General features: G+C 42.5%; 2 protein-coding genes across 2 annotated transcripts; both read left to right on the plus strand.

The window, feature by feature from the left end:
* Window positions 1–4,093, plus strand: plscr3a (phospholipid scramblase 3a). The gene is made up of 7 exons (XM_063202496.1): window positions 1–95; window positions 811–890; window positions 1,250–1,292; window positions 1,638–1,858; window positions 2,459–2,620; window positions 3,178–3,336; window positions 3,639–4,093. The coding sequence occupies exons 2-7, from the start codon at window positions 840–842 to the stop codon at window positions 3,696–3,698; spliced, it is 696 nt and encodes a 231-aa protein (XP_063058566.1). The 5' UTR covers window positions 1–95; window positions 811–839; the 3' UTR covers window positions 3,699–4,093.
* A 7,578-nt stretch (window positions 4,094–11,671) lies between these two features.
* LOC134452137 (transcription factor Sox-19a-like) lies at window positions 11,672–13,479 on the plus strand. The gene is made up of 2 exons (XM_063202497.1): window positions 11,672–12,663; window positions 13,184–13,479. The coding sequence occupies exons 1-2, from the start codon at window positions 11,963–11,965 to the stop codon at window positions 13,428–13,430; spliced, it is 948 nt and encodes a 315-aa protein (XP_063058567.1). The 5' UTR covers window positions 11,672–11,962; the 3' UTR covers window positions 13,431–13,479.
* The last annotated feature ends 6,226 nt before the right edge of the window (window positions 13,480–19,705 follow it).

The following is a 19,705-nucleotide window of genomic DNA, read 5'->3' on the forward strand; positions in this document are numbered from 1 at the left end:
TGTTGTACTGTGCATTAGTCAAACGTCGCCTTGAAAACAGGTCACTGGCTCTTCCAGCGCTGTGCTTTCCACTACAAGTTGACAACACAGAGAACGTGAGTATGACCAATGATTTGGCTTGCTTTGGTTTTACAAAAATATACAGCAGAAACAGCAATCATTGTGGAAATGATATAGAATTTACAAATAAACAGTTTTGTGATAGTCTGCTATTATCAGTTGTGATAGAGGTCAGTGTCTCAAGAGGAATGTGTTATTGTGGGAAACAAATAGCAGCGTTAATTTGTTTCTCCAATTAATGATTTACTCATTGGGAAGGGAAGGTTACAGGTGATAATACCTGTTCATATCATCACAGTAGATATACAGAAGAAGAACTTGAGGAAACTCTTTGCTTTTGACTTAAATGTAGGCTATATAGGGTTCAGATGCAAAGCCAAAGTGCATTATGTGATTAACTCGTAAAAATAGTCTGAATTTCTATACATTCTGTAACTTAATCTTGATTTATTTCAGTTTGACTTCTTGTACTTGACAATAACATTAAGTGACTTTTGGATTGAGATTACCTGCTAAAGAAAAGATTTGAAATTTATTTTTTTAACAGATTTTTGTAATGGCTTGTAGAGGGTTTCGCATTTGAATTCGTCATATTCAGTTATTTTCACACATATCGATAACTGTAATTTATGACCTGCCATTACTGACATAATTGATGTCATCTATGTATTATTGCCATTCATATGACCATTGTGAGTACTATATCATATCAACTAGGCCTATCCTTTTCTCTTCCTCTGCCTGTTGTAGGTCAATTGGCATCACGTGCACAAGTAAACATGGATTTTGGCCCAGTGGGAGTGCCCCCAGGGCTGGAATACCTCGCCCAGGTGAGTTTAGATTTTACACGGTAAAAATGTTGTGTCAATTGAATGTTAGTTGTGTGAAAGAATGTATTTGTTGTGCATTAGTTGTGTTAAAGAGTGCATTTGGTGTTGAATTAACACTATTTTATACTGTGTAACAGACAAGCCTTACTGAGTCATTTTCATGGGAAGTGCATAAGTTGATTGCTGCTATTGCAGCATATGGTAATATTTTACTAGTCAGTCTCTAAAGCATTGCTATTCATGATGTCTAATCACCGACCACATGATTTTATTGCGCAAAAAGGGGCCCCATACACCCACTGTCAAGAAAGAGTTATGACTAACGTGCACATAAGTCACCAAGTATTTCTCTGTTACAGGTTGACCAGATCTTGATACACCAGCAAGTGGAGCTCTTGGAGGGTGTGTACTTCATCTTGATCATACAGCTATAAGTGTCTTGCGAATGTAATTAATAGCATTAGCAATAGCATTTGTAGTGCATTATTGTATACGTGTCACTCAGTGTGCTGGAGAAAAACAAAGACAGGAGAACAAATATTACGGGTAGTATACAGTATATTATGGGAAGAGACTGTAGTGTAGATAAAAAAAACCCTACAAGTGAATCAAAGGCAGAGGAAAGGCCTCAACAGAAAGTTGCTTCAACAGAAAGTTGGTGCCAGCATTTGGTAGCAAAATAGCTAAATGCCATTTCACCCAGTCACTACCATATCAACTTCTGTTCTGATGGGTTTTTTTCAACAGCTATCATTGGTTTTGAGACCAAAAACAAGTATGAGATCAAGAACAGCATGGGCCAGAAGATCTTCAGTGCCAAGGAGGACACCAACTGCTGCAATAGGAACTGCTGCGGGCCAGCCCGGCCCTTTGACATGGAGATCAAGGACCACAATGACCAGGAAGTGATTCATTTGATCAGGCCCCTGCGCTGCGCTAGCTGCTGCTGCCCCTGCTGTCTTCAAGAGGTCGGGCACTTATTTGTCTACTTGCTTATGTAGTTTTGTCTTTGTTATGACAGGACAGCTGGAATAGGTGGACAGTGAATGGTTGGGAGAGAGATGGGGAATGAAGTAACGGGCGGGAAATGACCTGGGGCCAGAATCGAAGCAGTGTCCTCGGCGTAACAGTACTACTTGTGAGCCATGATTCAGGCCACTTGATTATTTTATTTATATTTTCATAACGAACATCTCCTTTTCATGGAAATAATAATTCTCATAATTAGCACTTTAAACCTACAGTATATGTAGGCCTGTGTACAATTGCAGGTTGTTGATACTAAGCTGTACATTCCTTTTGCTCAAGGTTTTTTAATTCATTTTAAAAAGCAGAAAACAAAAATAATCGCCTGTCATGAAAAGCACTATATAAAACGCATGTAGCCTATTATTGTTTATTATTATTAGGCTATTCATCCAAAAGCCTTACTGTTAGATTTGATATTCTTCAAGCTTATTTAACTGTCTATTAAGGAAATATCATTTCATACACTCCATGTGGTATGTTTTTGTCCCGTATTCCTTCATCAAATATGTATTTATTTACTCCATCATTTTCTACACAAGATGGAGATCCAGTCACCGCCAGGAACCACCATTGGCTATGTGGTGCAGAACTGGCACCCGTTCTTACCCAAGCTATCCATCTTGGGCCCCTCAAAGGAACAGTTGATGAGACTGGAGGGGCCTTGCTGTGCCATAAGCTGCTGTGGAGATGTTGACTTTGTGGTACGTTTGAGTAAACTAATGGTAGACAAAGAGTATAGGCATTTTTACATTGGCACTGTGCTAGGTTATAGGTTTCATACATGCATGAAGTTTGACAACTTCCTTCACACGGAAATTGGGCGGAGTCACACCACGTCTGACCGCTCCTACCGAGCTCTATAGATGGCTTATGTAGCCTATCCAGTCATTACTAATTTTTTTCCACAGAGGGTTTTGGGAAGTGATTGAGAAGTCTAATTTGTGTTTCAGATTGAATTGCTCTAGTGATTTGCTGACCCATGTTACTCTGGCCATCTAGCTGTTTTGTTAAAGTGGTGATTATACATGGACATTATTTGTGTGGGGATTGCATTCTTGATAATAATTATAAGCTTTGCTTATGATTTGTCATGGTACTATTGTGTGCTATCATGTGTCAGACTGACTGTCCAGACAGAAGTAACATTGTTTAATGCATGCCCCCAATGTACATGGCCTACTATATGGTATTGGTACTCTGTACACCACATCCTCCCCAAAGATTACATATGTTTTTGTTTTTGTTTTTTTGACCTCAGCTAAAAGGTAAAGATGACCAACCCATTGGCAAGATTACCAAGCAGTGGAGTGGCGTAGTTAAAGAGATGCTGACTGACACAGACAACTTTGGGATCCAGTTCCCCATAGACCTCGACGTGAGGGTGAAGGCTGTGCTGCTTGGGGCCTGCTTTCTCATCGTAAGTGCACGAAACTTAAGCTTTTTGTCTTTACTTTCTGGATGGAAAAGACTTTTAAGAGCTGTTGTGAAGACCTCCAGTGGTAGTTGGCCAATTGTAGGCCCAAAGTATTTACATAGGCCTATGTAATGAAGACATTCTACATATCATTGCAGATTTGTTGAAAAACATGTAAATACATATAGATGAAGATGACGAACATGCGTGCGTCTCTACACCATTTTACGATATTTCCCTTATGTGATTATATGACTTACAACCAGTATCTAATCAATGACATATTATCTCTCTTTATTTTAAAGGACTTTATGTTTTTCGAAAAAACTGGAGACTCTGGACAGAGGTGCAGTGTGTTTGGGTGAAGCCACACAGACGTAACTCACACCTGACAATCAATGTGAACATAATGCACAATATATACTGGATATAAGACTTAAATCGTTAAAAGAAAAACTTTTTTGTTTGTTTCGGAAAAAGGACCAACATGCCATTTTGTATCATAAACCATGTCGCTTGTGTCTTATTGATAACCGGCACTGTTAACTAATTCAGTACACATAGCATGATTTGTAAATGATTTACCTTTTTTCAATTATGGTTTGCTAACATATTTTTTAATGATTATAATGTTGATGAATAATAGTAATGTACTGTTATTTCCGGTGAAATACTATATCCGTGTTTGATTCAATCCATAAAGAACACGTTTTATTGTGTTTTTATTGTGAACATGTTTATCAAATTTGTTTCTTTGAAACCAATGTTGTTCACTACATCTCTGTGAAGTGCTCATTTTGTTGCGTCTGTTCTTGAAAATTTCAGTAAGCTTGTGCAAAAGTTGTAAATATGTTAATTGTATGAACTTTTGACCTAAACACAATATAACTTTCATTGTTGTTAATGGAAACTCATGTACTGAGATCTGTGCATTTGTGCATCGGTGTAGGCCTACATGCTGTAATTGTGCTTCCGGTGTGTTAACAGTGTGCCTTGACACTTCATTAGACCATAAATGTATATCAAGCAGTCAACAACGACAACATTAACATACAAAGTGACACACATCATTTTGGTTTCACTGAATAATACCATATACAGTACAGTGCCTGTCTAACTTGTACCCTACCCTGTCCATCCACCTGTTGTAATTTTAACTTTTTTTGCCTGGTTCACTTGAAAAATGCCGCTCACATTAAAGAGATCTGTGAGAATACCGCCTGTGTTTGGATGTTGTAGGCTACTTCTCACAATAACCTCATCTAATCATTAACAGAGTCATGAAGACCAACCCCTGAACTCTTACACACAAATCAATCACTGTGAAACATAAACAGATCATTAAGATTATTTGCACTCATGAACCGCCATCCAAGTAGCCTACTTTGCTCGCAAATGTGCGTTACGCCCCTTTATTGAGGAAATCAAACCGAATGTCTCATTAACGTACAGGCTACACAGGCTAGCCTAAATTAACCCAGTCCATGCTTCAGCCACGGCTGTTTGGCTATATCATTTGAACAGCCGGCAACCCAACACGTTTTCGGCATGTTGAGCGTGGACAACGCTAGTCTACTGTAGGCCCTTGTATTTCGTTTATTCTTTCCCAACACCACCAATTGACTTGCATTGGCTGTTTTCCCCCACAAAAGGGCGTAACGCACGTGGAAAACGTCACACCGTTCATGAGTATACTACACCCTCAAACACCTGCCCAACCACCTGACTCACTGTTCTGCTTACCATTTCACACTCTTAAAACTGCTATCATCTATATCTTATTTTCATAGCTTATTTTTGTCTATAAAGACATGTTTGTGGAATACACCTATAGCTTTACCCAATACAGCCTTCAAATATTTCCACCTAGCATACTTTGACCGCGACCATAGTTTATGGTTGGCAGAGGTGCCTGCTTAACACATCTCTCCACTGGAAAACTATTGCAATAATTACTGCAATGGAAAACGATAGCAAGGTGCTATTTATTGCACACCTAGGCCTATGTGTGTATACAATGTGAGCCATGTCTCAAGTGTTTTTTTTGTCAGAATGGAAAGACCTTTGACTGATCTTAGGTGGAAACTAGCAATACATTTATAACCTATACCTCTACCTTTTTCTCTCTCCCTCCCACCATCCTAGAAGCTCTCTCCCCCCCCCCCCCCCCTCTCTCTCTCTCTCTCTCTCTCTCTCTCTCTCTGTGAGTATGTCAAATTGGTGGACTTTCCATGGAAATGTTATTGCATAACACTAGATGACATGTTGACCTAAGGCAAGTCAGAAGGAATAAGACGGATGAGGAGGGATCATGTTTTGCTTTTAGAATTTTAAAGGTCCAGTGAGTAAAATGCTTTGGTGCTGAGCAACAACATACCTCTTTCCCATTCATAATCTTGTCCCTTTTCATTGTTCACCCATCCATCATCCTCAATATCCATCCACCATCTTGAATTATAGTGCGTTCCGGACTGGTGGGAGCTAGGCTGTTTTTGACTTCGTATTAACTGAAATATATTGGAACGGCTGTTGATGCGGAATGTTCAAGTCGCGAACATTGAAGTATGCCGACATTCACATTGTCACAATGAAAACCAGGTAGCAAGCACAGTCGGCCCGACTCTGGCTGAATGTCGGCACTGTCGGCTGAGCGTCAGCTCGGCTGGAACACTGGTTTTCGTGACTGGGCCAATACTTCTAGGTTTTGCAGTAACTGAGCCAACACTGGGCCGACACTGGAAATAACTGTCAGCATACAGTAACTGGGCCATTATTGGGCCGAGGACCAAGCCAAAATTGGGCCAACTGTAAGACACTTGCGAAAAAGAAATGGGCCAACAGTGAGCCAGATAAAATTTGTTATGTAATTAACACATGTCAACACAACCATGGCAGTGCACAGTGATGAGAATATTGTATTTAACAAGTTTCTCAGAAATGATTATTCTGTGGACATGAATTGAATTGGAAAGGTTAATAGCTCTTGAACTCAGCTAGCATGTAGTTGTGTTGACATTGCCTCTTTCATGATATCGGGAAAAATGAAAGCGCCTGGTGTGGTTATGTAGCTATGCATCTCGTTTACATAGCTCACATCTTTTGCAGGTGTGCAGGTGTTTCTGATCCTCCATGTTTGTAGTTTGTTTGACCTGCTTTGAGGTGGGAAGTTGCTAGCCTGGCGATGCCATCCTGTATAGGTCCACCCAAAGATTTTGGCTCCGCAGTCGCTTTCGCCCAGGCTAGGGATAGCTGACTCCCAGTGGCATATTGGGAAGTTTGTACTTAGGAGCGCATAATTACACCTAATCCGGGACATAACACAGATTGACATTTTTCATTTACTTCCTATGATGGCATGATACTTTACAAAAGTTATAACTGTATTGCCAGTTCTAAAAGAGGGAAGGCACATTAGATTTACACGGGAGATCTGTCAGAAGAAGCGTTAAGTGTTCTTTTCTTTTCACCTCAACAGTGGCACCTGTTGCTGTATTCAATTATACTTTGAGGCTTGAAGTTCCACGTCTGGCCACAAGGTGGACTGAGAGCTCTATGGGACCAAATGCTGTGGGGTCCCCCAGGGAGTCCCCCACACACACAGGCCTTGTGCTTCCATCCTTCTCTTTGTGCACGTCTTTGCATGTATTACATCAATAATGTTTTAAAGCTTTAAACCAACACAAATATCTACAATTACCAAGTAATTTCCTCACAACGTCTAATCAGGGTTGTGGTGGAAGGTAAAGGCAAATACACTGTCTGAATCCATCTCTGAAATGTCTGATTGAAATGATAGTTTATCCATCCATCTATATATACTCTATCTTCACAATATAGTAGTGAACACATGAAATACTTCTTACACGTAAAAAAATATATATACTTTGTTTGACTTCATTTTTAATGTGTGCATCATTTGCTCTTGTTAAAAAAGTGTTTTGATACCCTATTAAAACATTTGATATGCAAATTCAAGGATCCAACTCACAGTGTAAGCAAAGTCAAAGTTTAGCCATCTATTAGTTTACCATTTCACCTCTGCATCTATAGTTTAGTGACTAAATACAGTAGATTTGAACAGCAATTTAAAATATTGCATGTAACTTCACCAAACTGATTGTGTTTATATTAAACAAACATATTAATGGCAGAAGAAGACAGGATTAGCAAGGTCAGTGGATAATGTATAAAAATTAAATCTGATAATCTAATCTCAAATCAAGTCAAATCATGTAATCTAATCTCAAATCAAGTCAAGTCATATTGAAAAAATATAGGCCTATAAGATCTTCACTATATATAAAACATGCACTTCCACAGAGACAGATAGCAATGTAGTAGGCCTGTATTATTATGTTATTCTTCAGTAGGCCTGTGTTAACACAATGTACTACTTAAACAACAACAACAACAAAACTGAAGGCATAACACTTGCCCAGTCAGGACTGTCATATGACATATTTTAGTCTGGAATATTTCAAATGGAAGTCAGTTAAAAAAGAGTCCTCGTTCAATCTTCTTCATTCCAATGCTGGAGGAAAGGTGTTATAATTTTATCAAGATGATGTCATTTTCACTTAACTAGGCTATGGCAACTAAACACATAAAACTTCCACAAAGATATAGCATTAGTATTAGGTGTTACTTTAGTGACGCTGTATTATCATGACATTATATTAACTTTTGTAAATTGACAGAAGCCCAAAACATTTTGAAATTACCGTATAACATGTGTCTGGCTACTTAAGATAACACTGTCATCGGTTGATATCTAATTAAAAATGCAGTATTCTATTATTCCATCAAAGCCAATTCAAAATTAGAGCTCATTCCATCTGTCAAAAGCATGTGAATTTTATCCTATTTCCTAGGTGATGTCATCTCTTCACACAGTAGCTTATCACATGTTCTGTGGTGATTCGTTTCCAGTAACAAGCCTGCTGACATTCCCAGTTCTCAATCCACCTGTTGCCATTGCTGCAGAAATCAAATGTTTGAATCTGCTTGGAATCACGCTTCCTTTTTCTTTCTTTCATTGGTCTTAGTTGTGCTAGAATTTTTTTTTTGCCTCCGATTCCCAGTTTTTCTCGCACCATGTAGGTGGCCCAAAACTTTGCTCGCTTCCTCATCCAAGCAATTCCACCTCCCCCCAAGCAGCCCCTTGTGCCCCATCTCTCCCACCACCCCGTACCCAGCCCCCCCTGGACAACCCACTACACCCCCATACCCCCATACCCCCCACCTCCAGTGGCAGTTTAGTTTGCGGGGTGGGCAGGATGATGGTGCTACTGGGAGCTTGGTTGGGGGTGCTGCTGCGGTGGTTAATGGGGGGGGGGGGGGGGGTAGTTGTGCAAGTGTGGGGGGGGGTGGGGGGTGGGGGTGGGGGGTTGGTTGGTTGCAGTGGTAATTGGTTGGTTTGGAGGGGGGGGTTGTAGTGGTGCTACTGGGGGGGTTGGTTGGAGCGGTACTGGGGGGGTTGGGGTGCTCGTAAAGAGCCTGCCTGCGCCGCTCCAGCCAGTGATGGATGGCTGGGAGAGACCAGGAGCCATTTACATGAGAAGAGCGGCCGGAGCGGGCCTGAATAGAGGGGCTTTCAATCTACTTGTCATTGAAAAGCTTAAGAACTTTCTCCTCCGACCAACCAACAACCCCCCACCTCTCTCTCTCTCTCTCCCTCTCTCTCTCTGTTTCTCTCCGTTCTTTTCTCTCTCTCTCTCTTGCTCTTTCTCCCTGTGTTTGTCCCTCTCCCCCAACTCTCCTCTCCGCCATCTCTCCTTTTTCCCTCCCTCTGTTCCCTCCGCTTTATATTCCCGCAACCTCCCTCACTTCATTTTCCTTTTTCTTTTATCCGCCACCATCCAATCTGTCATTCTCAATCCCCTTGTCTCTTATGGCTATGATGTTTGCCTCTTTCATACGCTCTCCTCTGTCTTCCCCCTTTTCTTTTTCCCCTTCTCTCTCTCTCTCTCTTTCTCTTTCTCTCTCTGCGGCCCCACTTAAATTTTGATTTGATTGTCGACACAACGCCAGGAGACATCAATGTGTTTCCTCTCTTTATCCTTTTGCTTTTGGGGCTTCATAATGAGACTGATCCCATACATGAGAATGACCCATACACAATGGCTATGGCACACTCCATATTCAGGCCCTATACGGACTAAGGTTAATTGCATAATAAGTGTGGAACAATGTGTCACACCGAGGAATGAGCCAATATTGACACAGTACAGTTCAACTGTAATGTTTTTTCTAACAATTAATGCATGACCTTTTTTACATGAGACATGAATGGAAGGATTCCCCCAATAGTTTTTTACCTTTTTTTCTGGAATACAGTGACTTGGGTTTATTTTTCAACCTGCTTTCGGTGATCCGAACAGTCTAATAGTTATATCTATTTCTTGGTCTATTTGTGTTTGTGTTAATGCTACTGTTTATGTGACATTGTTTTTGTGAAGCTAGTGGTAACTAACTTTTATGACTTTTTGTGGTGCACATTTCAGTATACCTAAATCAAACTTTTTTTAAAGTCAAAATTACACTTCATTCACCTCATCACAACACAAATGTCACTAGAAATAACATTTTTCGTGAAAAAAAAAATAGTGTGTGAATTTCATGTTTTACAGTGCTTTCGCAAGTCTAATCCTTGGGAGAGAAGTCCCCCCAGTCTCTGGTAAAATCAACTCTTCATGTAATCCCTCATGGTGTCCTGCCATGTAAGACTGTAAACCAGCCTATCTCACGACTACTCTTCACAGTTTGTAATGAAGCGTTGTACTCTTGAGTAGTTAGTTTAATAGTTTAATACGGCGTGGTGGTGCTCAAGAGTGGCCGTGCCAAAAGTGCCACTTTAAAATATGCAGATGCTGGCACGGCCCGGCGGGAGGGACGATCCCTCGGATGGGCAGCCGTTGTCTCGGCTCGGCAGGCGGACACCTTGGCCACAATGGAGGTGTGAAGTGACGACCATAGATACTAATGGGTGTCACTCCGCTGGCGGGCCGCTAAGGAGGGGCCGTTCACACCTGTGCTCATTACAGTAGCAGCAACATGGGGGGGGGTGCATCTTCAACTCTCTCTCTCTCTGTCTGTCTCTCTCACACACACACAAACATGCACACACACGCACACACACTTATCAGAATGCGTCCACACACACACACACACACATCAGCGTGCAGACACAAACACACACACACTCACATCAATGTGCATGCACACACACACACACACACACTCACGCATACACACACGCACGCACGCACACACACACACACACTCTCTCTCTCACACACACACACACACACACACACACACGCACACACAAACATGCACACATACCACAACAACAAGCAGACATGCCCTTCCAACCACAACAAGCAATCACTTTACTTGGTTTTCTTCAGTATTGTCTGTCTATACAACTTAAACAGTTATAAATGTTGACAATGTTCAATACCAATACTGTATAGCATGGGTAACTTGGCATTCGTTCGAAACCCACACTTCAAAACGGTATGCTTACACCAGTTTATTTGTTTTTATGAGTCTGTACATATGTACATGAAAGTGTCAGCTAAGTGCAATGTAATGTAATGTAATGTGAACATGCTTTCACATGCAGACATGCATGCACTCCAACACATTTGCTTTTTGTTGTATCTTGAAAAAAATATTTGTAATGTATACTTAATCAGAACAAATGCAAAGGGCCATACCAAATGCAAGTTTTAAGTGGGATTCTTTTTGGGGGGGGAAATTTTATTTGTCCATGTTGTCCACAATGCATAACACAATTCGGTTTGACAGGCACTAACTTGTTGATTGTCATATCGTGCATACAGCTCTCATTTTTGTAAAGAACCAACATGCCCTTATTTCTAAAATGGACTTGACAAAAAAACTGCATAAAACTCTCTAGTTTGGTTTGGTCTGGATGCTAAAGAGTAAAATCAAAGTTTGGTCTCCTCAGAAATGTGACGTCTACTGTATCTGTGTGTCATACAAACACACAAAAATGGTTTCACAAAAAAAAAGAAAAACAGTCTAATAGTTGTGGCAGTTTGCTTAAGTTTATATTTGGTCTAAATTTGCTTATTTACAAAGCACAGAACCTTTGGGCCCTACATCCCCCTGCCACCCACAACCCCGCACCTCCTCCCACCCTCCCACACCGGGCCCTCCCGATTCGCTGAGGGGCTTTCTGAATCACTGCACCCCTTCTTTAGTCATGCAAATGAAGTGGCTGGCAAGGAAGGCTGTTAGGAGCGGACAGGGTTTCGTGATGACACACTAGAATCTGAGCACCTTTGAGACAAGTTGGCAGAGAGATAGAGAGAGAGAGAAGTCTGGCCACTGAAGCTTTTGGTTAACTAACTAACTAAGAGCTTAGAAGAAAACATAGCTTGCATTGATGAGGATTAACTTCCCAGCTCATCCCAATAAGGCACAGCATGTACTGTAGATGAGGACAGCTTGTTTTTCTGCTTCTTCAGGGTAGTCAAGTGCGCACACAGCAGCAAGTGGAGCTACAGAGAACTTTGACTTTTTTTCGCACGCTCGTAAACTTTTTTCCCGTCTCATCTTGGAGGGGCACGGCGCCGCTCCCTATCTTTTCAGCGCAGCCATGTACAGCATGATGGAGCACGACCTGAAGACCACGGTGCCCAGCCACCAGACCATGCCGACCGGGATGCCACCTGTGAACGGCGGCTCCATGCACGCGGTCGCCAACGGGATGACCGCCGCCAACGCCCACCACACCACCAGTAGTCACGGCGGCGGCAACAACAAGCAGTCGGCCGCCAACCAGGCCGCCGTGGACCCCATGGACAAGATCAAGAGGCCCATGAACGCCTTCATGGTGTGGTCGCGCGGCCAGCGCCGCAAGATGGCCCAGGAGAACCCCAAGATGCACAACTCGGAGATCAGCAAGCGGCTGGGGGCCGAGTGGAAGCTCCTGACCGACGCCGAGAAGAGGCCCTTCATCGACGAGGCCAAGCGTCTCAGGGCCCTGCACATGAAGGAGTACCCCGACTACAAGTACAAGCCCCGCCGCAAGACCAAGCCCGTGCTCAAGAAGGACAACCCCGCCGCCAAGTACCCGCTGTCGGCCGGTAACCTCCTGGCCGCGGCTGCGGTCCAGGGCCCCGGGGGAAGCCCCAGGATGGACGGCTACGGCTGGGGCCACACCGGAGGGTATGCGGGCATGCAGACCGACGCGCTGGGCTACAGTCAGCAGCCTTATCGATACGACCTCTCGGCCCTGCAGTACCCCTCTGCCATGACCACGGCTCAGACGTACATGAACGGCGCCAACTCCTACAGGTGAGGTTCTCCCACGGGTCTTTGTCTTCTTATCAGAAATCAAAAGCCAAATGTGATTTAAAATTAATAATTTTTGGGTTTAGTTTCCCTTTTAAAACTGTGTATATAGGCTAAAGTCTAAAGTTCTGAAGTAAATAGAATTTGACATCAAATATAGTTATTACACCACAACTTGTTGCAGCTTTCTTGAGTAAGTTTATTTAGAGTATAATAAATACCGTTTTGATGTATGCCATCATATTTGGGTGAAAGAAGTCAGGCCATCAGACACCTCAGTAAACAACATCGGTATCCCAGACAAACTGAGTTGCAAATTTTCATCATCAGTAAGGGGACAAGTATAATGTAAAAACTACAGAGAAACTTATATTCGTGTGCATTACATCCATCCTGGGGGGACTATTTTTCATTTAGCCTGAAATCTGCCTCTAATTAATGAGTGAAATTTGTGTAAATGACTTGTGTGAATAACCGCCACTCTCCCTCCCACCCCCCTCTCTCTCTCTTCTTTTGTCCTCAGCCCCATGTCTTATGGCAGCAGTCCCCAGCAGCCCAGTCCAGTCATGCCAATGGTGAAGGCCGACCCACTGTCACATTCCCCCACTGGGGCCCCTAACCACCAGCGAGGGCCCCTGCAAGGGGACTTGAGGGACATGATCAGCATGTATATCCCCAACGGCGATACCAGCGACACGGGCGTGCAGAGGGGCTACCCAAACCTGCAGCAGCACTATGTGGGCGGCACGGCACCCCTCACCCACATCTGAGTACCCAGGCCGCTGTGAGGTGTTGTGAAGTCACACACACACACACACACACACAACGCAGGTATCCTCTCCCAGAATGAGACCAGACACTCACAGACCGAGAGAAAGAGAGAGAGAGAGAGAGAGAGAGAGAGAGAGAGAGAGAGAGAGAGAGAGAGGCCTTTCAGCATGGACTGGTCATGTGACTTGTGTGAGGTGTCATGTGGTTTCTGTGGAAGTGCTTGTCCCACTCCCACTGATGACCGAAAGAAAACCGTTGGGCTGTTTTTGCCCTCTGGGCAGCGTTGGGAAATAAAGCGCGTCTGCCGCCCCTGTGCCTGTCACTGTAAGATGTAAGACTGTAAGGGAAGTGACCGTTACTGTAAGGCTGTGACATTAGGCCTTCAATATTGTGGATATAATAATATCCATCTGTGTATAATAGGTTGACGTCATCCTGGCACCGGTGTCTATAGTTCTAACAGGTGACTTGTCCTGAAACTGTATATTGGATGTCACAGCTAAGACTAGTATTGTTCTTAGTTGGCGATTAAAAAAAAATGTTCTCTCACTGTTACATTCCCAAGTAGATTGAATTAATATTTTGAGTGAGTAATGTGAATTGTAACTCAGGAGATTTGCTTGTTGTGCTCTCCTTGAGGTACAGGGGACTCTCCGTTCTCCTCAGTGGTGAGGAACCGTGAGGAACTTCTAGAAGGTTTTTCATGAGGTAGCATTGTGGATGTGTAGGCTGTAACTGGGTGGGAAAAATCAATGATTACGGAGCAATGTTACAACTGAATCAAGTGTGTTCCCTTGAGTTGCAATGCATTTGTTGACTCCTGTCAGTGTCTTCCCAAGTTAAGGTTTACACAGTGCTTTACATCAAAACCTAAATCCAGCGTGTCATGAACTCTGCAGAAAAATGCTGGCAAATTAGCGCAAGCTGTTCAATAATGTAAATATGTTTTGGATAGTGTGTGTTTGTATTGGTGAAGACCCCATGTGAATGAGATTGTACTGTGTATGATTTTGTTTTGCTTACCCTTATACTAAGGGTAATTATCGCATTGTGTAACTTGAAAGTGTTGAAAATGGGGAAAACGACAAAGTAATAAAGAATTTTATTATTTTTGTAATGCACTGTCTGTTGATGTTATTCTTTAACTTCTGTCAATAAATGACAACCATGAAAAACTACACTTCGACTAATGAAACATTCTAATTTACATACCGGTAACTAGACTTAAAGCTTGTCTGGCACTAAAGATATTAGCTCAACTGCCTCTGCCTAGATGGTAGATGATGGTGACATCACCATGTCCTCTTTGTGTGACAAACAGAAGGTTTTTGTAGGCCTAATAGTCCAATTCCGTTCTTCCATGCCAGTCTTCACGTTAGGCTCACTGTAAATGGCCTTAAATTAAGAATGGACCATGCACATCACTTCTTGGATAGATTTAAGTAGCCTTAGCATAAGTTGGGTCTTACTGGGAAATATTTCACTTAAACATATGACCTCTTCTGCTAACCTCGTGGGGGGAAAGCGCGATTAAAAGCTGATAGAAAGTTAGGAAGATCAAAACACAGAAAGTCGTATACTTCTGTTTTGTCTACGCCAGTTTTTTTCTTGGAGAGAGTGAGCGAGAGCGAGAGAGAGCGAGTGCCTGTCCAGATAGTAATTGGCCGTTTCGAAGACGCATTGTCCTATGCTTTTGAGCACGCAGGTGCACATAGTAAAAGCGCGTAGTTCTCAGCGCCTCTTATGGTCGCCTTTGTTCTCCTTTCTTTCGGAGTCCCGCTGGGCAGAAAATTAGCGTTGCATAGAGTGCCTCGTCTCCCCTACTCTCCGCAGTCCGGGCTTAACCCTTTCTCTGCCCCCCGCCATTCTCATGGAAATTGTCCAGTGAGGACCGGCTAATCGAGGGGCAAGAGGAGGGGAGGGGATGGGAAGAAAGTAAGAAGCTTTTGAAAAGGGGGAAGGGGAGTTATAAACACACGAGCATTCACATAAGGTAGAGTATATGACCATAAATATAGCCCCACAGAGCTAATCCGTTAATTATAGCCCCTTTTGCAGGAAACTACTACCTTAATAAAGCTGTGGGATAGGCCACAATTTCTGTTATAGAGCTAATATGTGATTATTTAATGACCAGGCAATTTATTGTAACCTGCCATAAATAGGGCCTAGGTCTAAGACAAAATGCACTTGATTAAATAAAAAAACAACTCACCACCAGTGTTAGGCAGCCTAGGCCTACTATAATGTAATTTAAAATGGACAATCACTAAAAGTGTACAATTTAAAAGCCTCAAAGGGCCCGATAAAACAAACATGTATTGTTGATTTAAAATTATGTTGTTTAAGCATTAACTATGAGTGTCTCAATGTGTGACTACCTAACATATTATCCCCTTTTTCTGTTCCCCCTCTTTCTAGAGGGCTTGTCTGCAAGGGGAGGAGGGGGTCAGATTTTTGCGCTGAAAGTATCAACTCTCTTAGCAACAGGCCTAGGCCTCCACAGGTTGTTTCCCTGGCAACAAACCCCCAGCTAACTCAGAGCTGAGAGGGGTTTTGCACTGCTGAAGGTTTTTTTTTTTTACTCCTTGGATTTAAAACACTGAATTTGAGAGACGAGAGAATTAGGTTTCACTACATCTACCATTTAAGTTCATGATTATATAGCCTTACAAATTCTGAAAAGATACGCATTGCTTTTATAACTTTTCCACAGCACCGACCCAATAACTCACATTCATTGGATTTTAGGAGGCACACACAGTCTTCCTCTGATGGAATAAATAGCCTACAAATCTGTAAATAAACATTGCCTCAATGTCAGTAACAGGGCCATGGAGATCTTCAGCGTTATGAGGGGTCGGAAGGATGAAGGAAGGGTATTCCATGACATGAATCCGTATCACTAACTAGGGATAAAGTCTCGCCTGAACAGTTATCTCAGTCTGCCCTTGTGTGTTGCCATAGTCATACCCATTTCCTTATCACATTTTGTATGCTTTATGACAGGCAGTGCTGTTGTCACTGCCATTCCCAACTCCCTGCACGCAGCCTGTTTTTCCATAGCATTTGTGTCCGTGTGATGGTGTTTTACTGTGTGTGTGTGTTAGACGACCCCCCCCCCCTGTGTGTGCGTGCATGTGTGTGTGTGTGTGTGTTAATTCGTATGTTTGTGTGTGTCGTCTGAAGCAGCTATGGCAGCACACCGGGATAGAGAAAGCGAGCGAGCGAGAGGAGAGAGAGAGAGACAGAGAACAGGAGAGAGAGAGAGAGAGAGAGTGAGTGATGTATGGGAGAGAGAGAGAGTGGGCGGCCTCCTCTGCTCTGCTCTGCTCCAAAAGCGGCCACGCTCCAGTGCCATGTCACAACTGGGGGCTGCATACCTCAGCACAGCTGTCCAGCAGCCCCACACAATAGAGCCCCGAGCAGGACAGCCCATCACCACTACTGACAGACAGACAGACAGCCTTCCTTCCATTTACATTCACCTCCTCCTCCTGTGTGTGTGTGTGTGTGTGTGTGTGTATCTGTGTGTGTGTGTGTGTGTGTGTGTGTGTGTGTGTGTGTGTGACTTCCATTTACATTTTCCTCCTGTGTGTGTGTGTGTGTGTGTGTGTGTGTGTGTGTGTATACTTGAGCGAGACTTCCATTTACATTTTCCTCCTCTGTGTGTGTGTGTGTGTGTGTGTGTGTGTGTGTGTGTGTGTGCGTGCGTGTGTGTGTGTGTGTGTGTGTGTGTGTGTGTGTGTGTGTGTGTGTGTGTGTGTGTGTGTGTGTGTGTGTGAGTGAGTGAGTGAGTGAGTGAGTGAGTGAGTGAGTGAGTGAGTGAGTGAGTGAGAGAGAGAGAGAGAGAGAGAGAGAGAGAGAGAGAGAGAGAGAGAGAGAGAGAGAGAGACTTCCATTTACATTTTCCTCCTGTTTGTGTGCATGTGCGTGTGTGAGAGAGAAAGAGAGACATCGAGAAAGTGAGAGTGTGTGTGCATGTACGAGAAAGGTGCAATTAAACTTCACTTCTTTGTACTTCACTTGAAAAAACTGTCTTTAAAAAACAGAAAATACAGACATCATTTGATGTGCAAAAAGTAAAATATGTTAACTAACTAACTGTGTGTTACCTGAGGAAGTGCATGCTGTGCGCATCTACAAAACCACAACACACCAGCAGTTTTCAACTTTCCATCACTTAAATCAGCTGTTAATTTTGTTGTATTTAGGGTTTGCTTTCCATGGGGCAATGCGTCAGTCAATGAGTCAGTTCAGTGACGATGTTTACTGTCAGCATAATGCAGATATATTTTTTTCATTTTGTGTCAGTTTTAGTTTTAACTTAAGGTTTTAGTCAAAACCTTTGTATCCCATCTCTGTTTTTTTGTTATAGGCTTATAGGTTTTCCTGATTTGCATCTTTGACTCTTTTTCTTGTTTGCTGCAATTTTGGTGTGAACATTTTCAGTGTAATTTGAATTCACCATGGGAATTCACATCTTAAATTTCACATCACTTTTCTACAATGTAACCGCCAGCGTCCCGCACAGTTGCTCTCACAGCTTCAAAACGCGCACGAAACTCCCAGGCCTAACTAGAGAATTCCTGCAAATTTCAGCATGCAGTTCTATTGCTCATGCTACCCCTGGCCAGTACTACCTGCCGATGTGACTTTTTTTGCCAAGTCCTTTCTGAGGGTTTGTTTGCATTTTAAAGGACCAAATATCATCCAAAAAGTTTAAGCTGTGTTGGAAAGTGACTGCTGAAATGTGTCAAACTCATAATATTATTCACAAAGTTACTCAACATCCACTGTTGAGTAGCTTTTTGAATGATATTATGAGTATCTTAAGATGTAAAAAAAAAAATTGTAAACAAACCCAAGACTTTTATTAGATTAACAAAATCTAATCGGGTACAGACGAGTCAAGGATAGTGTGAGTAATACAACTGGATGTTAAAATCTTTATAATACTTTATTATACTTTACTTTATAATACTATATTAAAATCTAATATACTTTCAGGGCTTTTTTGTCTTCATTTTTGACAGGACAGTGGAGGAGAGACGGAAAATGAGTGGTGAGAGAGAGACGCGGATAGATTGGTAAATTACCTGGGCCAGAATCAAACCTAGGTTGCCAGGAATTTTATTTTAAGTGAGTATATCATGTCGGCTACTTTGGCACAGCCCACCACAGACCATACGCCAACCACATAAAGCATAGAGGATCTGTGACTTGGAGTACAACAGTACCTCACATCACCACACATCAAAGCACGTACACAACACCACAAATGTAGAAATAACAATATTAGTGTGACTCTTTCTTTGGTGTCAGCTTGGTGTTTTTGTACTAGTGTTATTATCAAGAATACAATTTCAATGAGGAAAACATTAATCAAATCAAAGCTAATTAAATTAAAGTTATTAAAGGGAAACCTAAACACTTGTCACCTCTAGCCACTTAAGCTGACGGGGCAGTGTATTAATGTCATGTGCATGTGTATAGGCAGGGCAGGATCTTCCCAGCAGGTCAGTGCGGGGTCTTAGGGCCGGAGTGGGATTATGTTATTGATCACCAGCAGATGTTGCCAGCAGATCACAGGGCTGCAGCCTCTCCCCGTCCCCCTGTCCCTGAGAATCACCAGCCCTGCCAGTTCCCCTGCCTGCCTGGTCGAAGCAGGAGGGAAGCGCAGTGCAGTGCAGTGTGTGTGTGAGTGTGAGTGTGTGTGTGAGAGAGAGAAAAAGAGAGACTGTGTGCGTTGGTGTGAAACACAGACTGTGTGTGTGTGTGTGTGTGTGTGTGTGTGTGTGTGTGTGTGTGTGTGTGTGTGTGTGTGTGTGTGTGTGTGTGTGTGTGTGTGTGTGTGTGTACGTGCGTGTATGTGTGTGTCACTGTCACAGACACACAGATGGCCAGGAGTGTCTTTGGTACTAAACCTGCTTTGTCACACACTTGTCTAATGTACTCTTCATTTCTTCTCATTCACTATTCAGCCAATCCTGTCAATTGTAGCTTTACAACTAAAAACCTCTACAAGTCTGTGCAAATCACAGTGCACTTCAGACCCCTATAATATGTGTTTTAAAAATCCATCTAATCCTGTAATTACCTTTCTAGTAGCAATACTCAGCAAGGATGTAATATGTTTAAATCCAAACATTACTTAAGCTACATTGTAGAAAACGCATCAAATAGAGTACTGCCAGAAATCTAATGTGTGTTCAACAAATAACACTCACTTTTGTCCTGTTTGTTCTTTAGTAGAAGTTTAGTTTTTTAGATG

Source organism: Engraulis encrasicolus, chromosome 7 (assembly GCF_034702125.1).
Source record: "Engraulis encrasicolus isolate BLACKSEA-1 chromosome 7, IST_EnEncr_1.0, whole genome shotgun sequence".
Lineage (NCBI taxonomy): Eukaryota > Metazoa > Chordata > Actinopteri > Clupeiformes > Engraulidae > Engraulis > Engraulis encrasicolus.

What these genes read in the sequence shown, in the direction of transcription:
- plscr3a (XM_063202496.1), top strand. Translation starts at nt 840, where the DNA reads ATGGATTTTGGCCCAGTGGGAGTGCCCCCAGGGCTGGAATACCTCGCC. An exon ending in GCAAGTGGAGCTCTTGGAGG is followed by an intron (nt 1,293 to 1,637) that starts GTGTGTACTTCA and finishes TTTTTTCAACAG; the next exon opens with CTATCATTGGTTTTGAGACC. An exon ending in GCCCCTGCTGTCTTCAAGAG is followed by an intron (nt 1,859 to 2,458) that starts GTCGGGCACTTA and finishes TTTCTACACAAG; the next exon opens with ATGGAGATCCAGTCACCGCC.
- LOC134452137 (XM_063202497.1), top strand. Translation starts at nt 11,963, where the DNA reads ATGTACAGCATGATGGAGCACGACCTGAAGACCACGGTGCCCAGCCAC. An exon ending in AACGGCGCCAACTCCTACAG is followed by an intron (nt 12,664 to 13,183) that starts GTGAGGTTCTCC and finishes TTTTGTCCTCAG; the next exon opens with CCCCATGTCTTATGGCAGCA.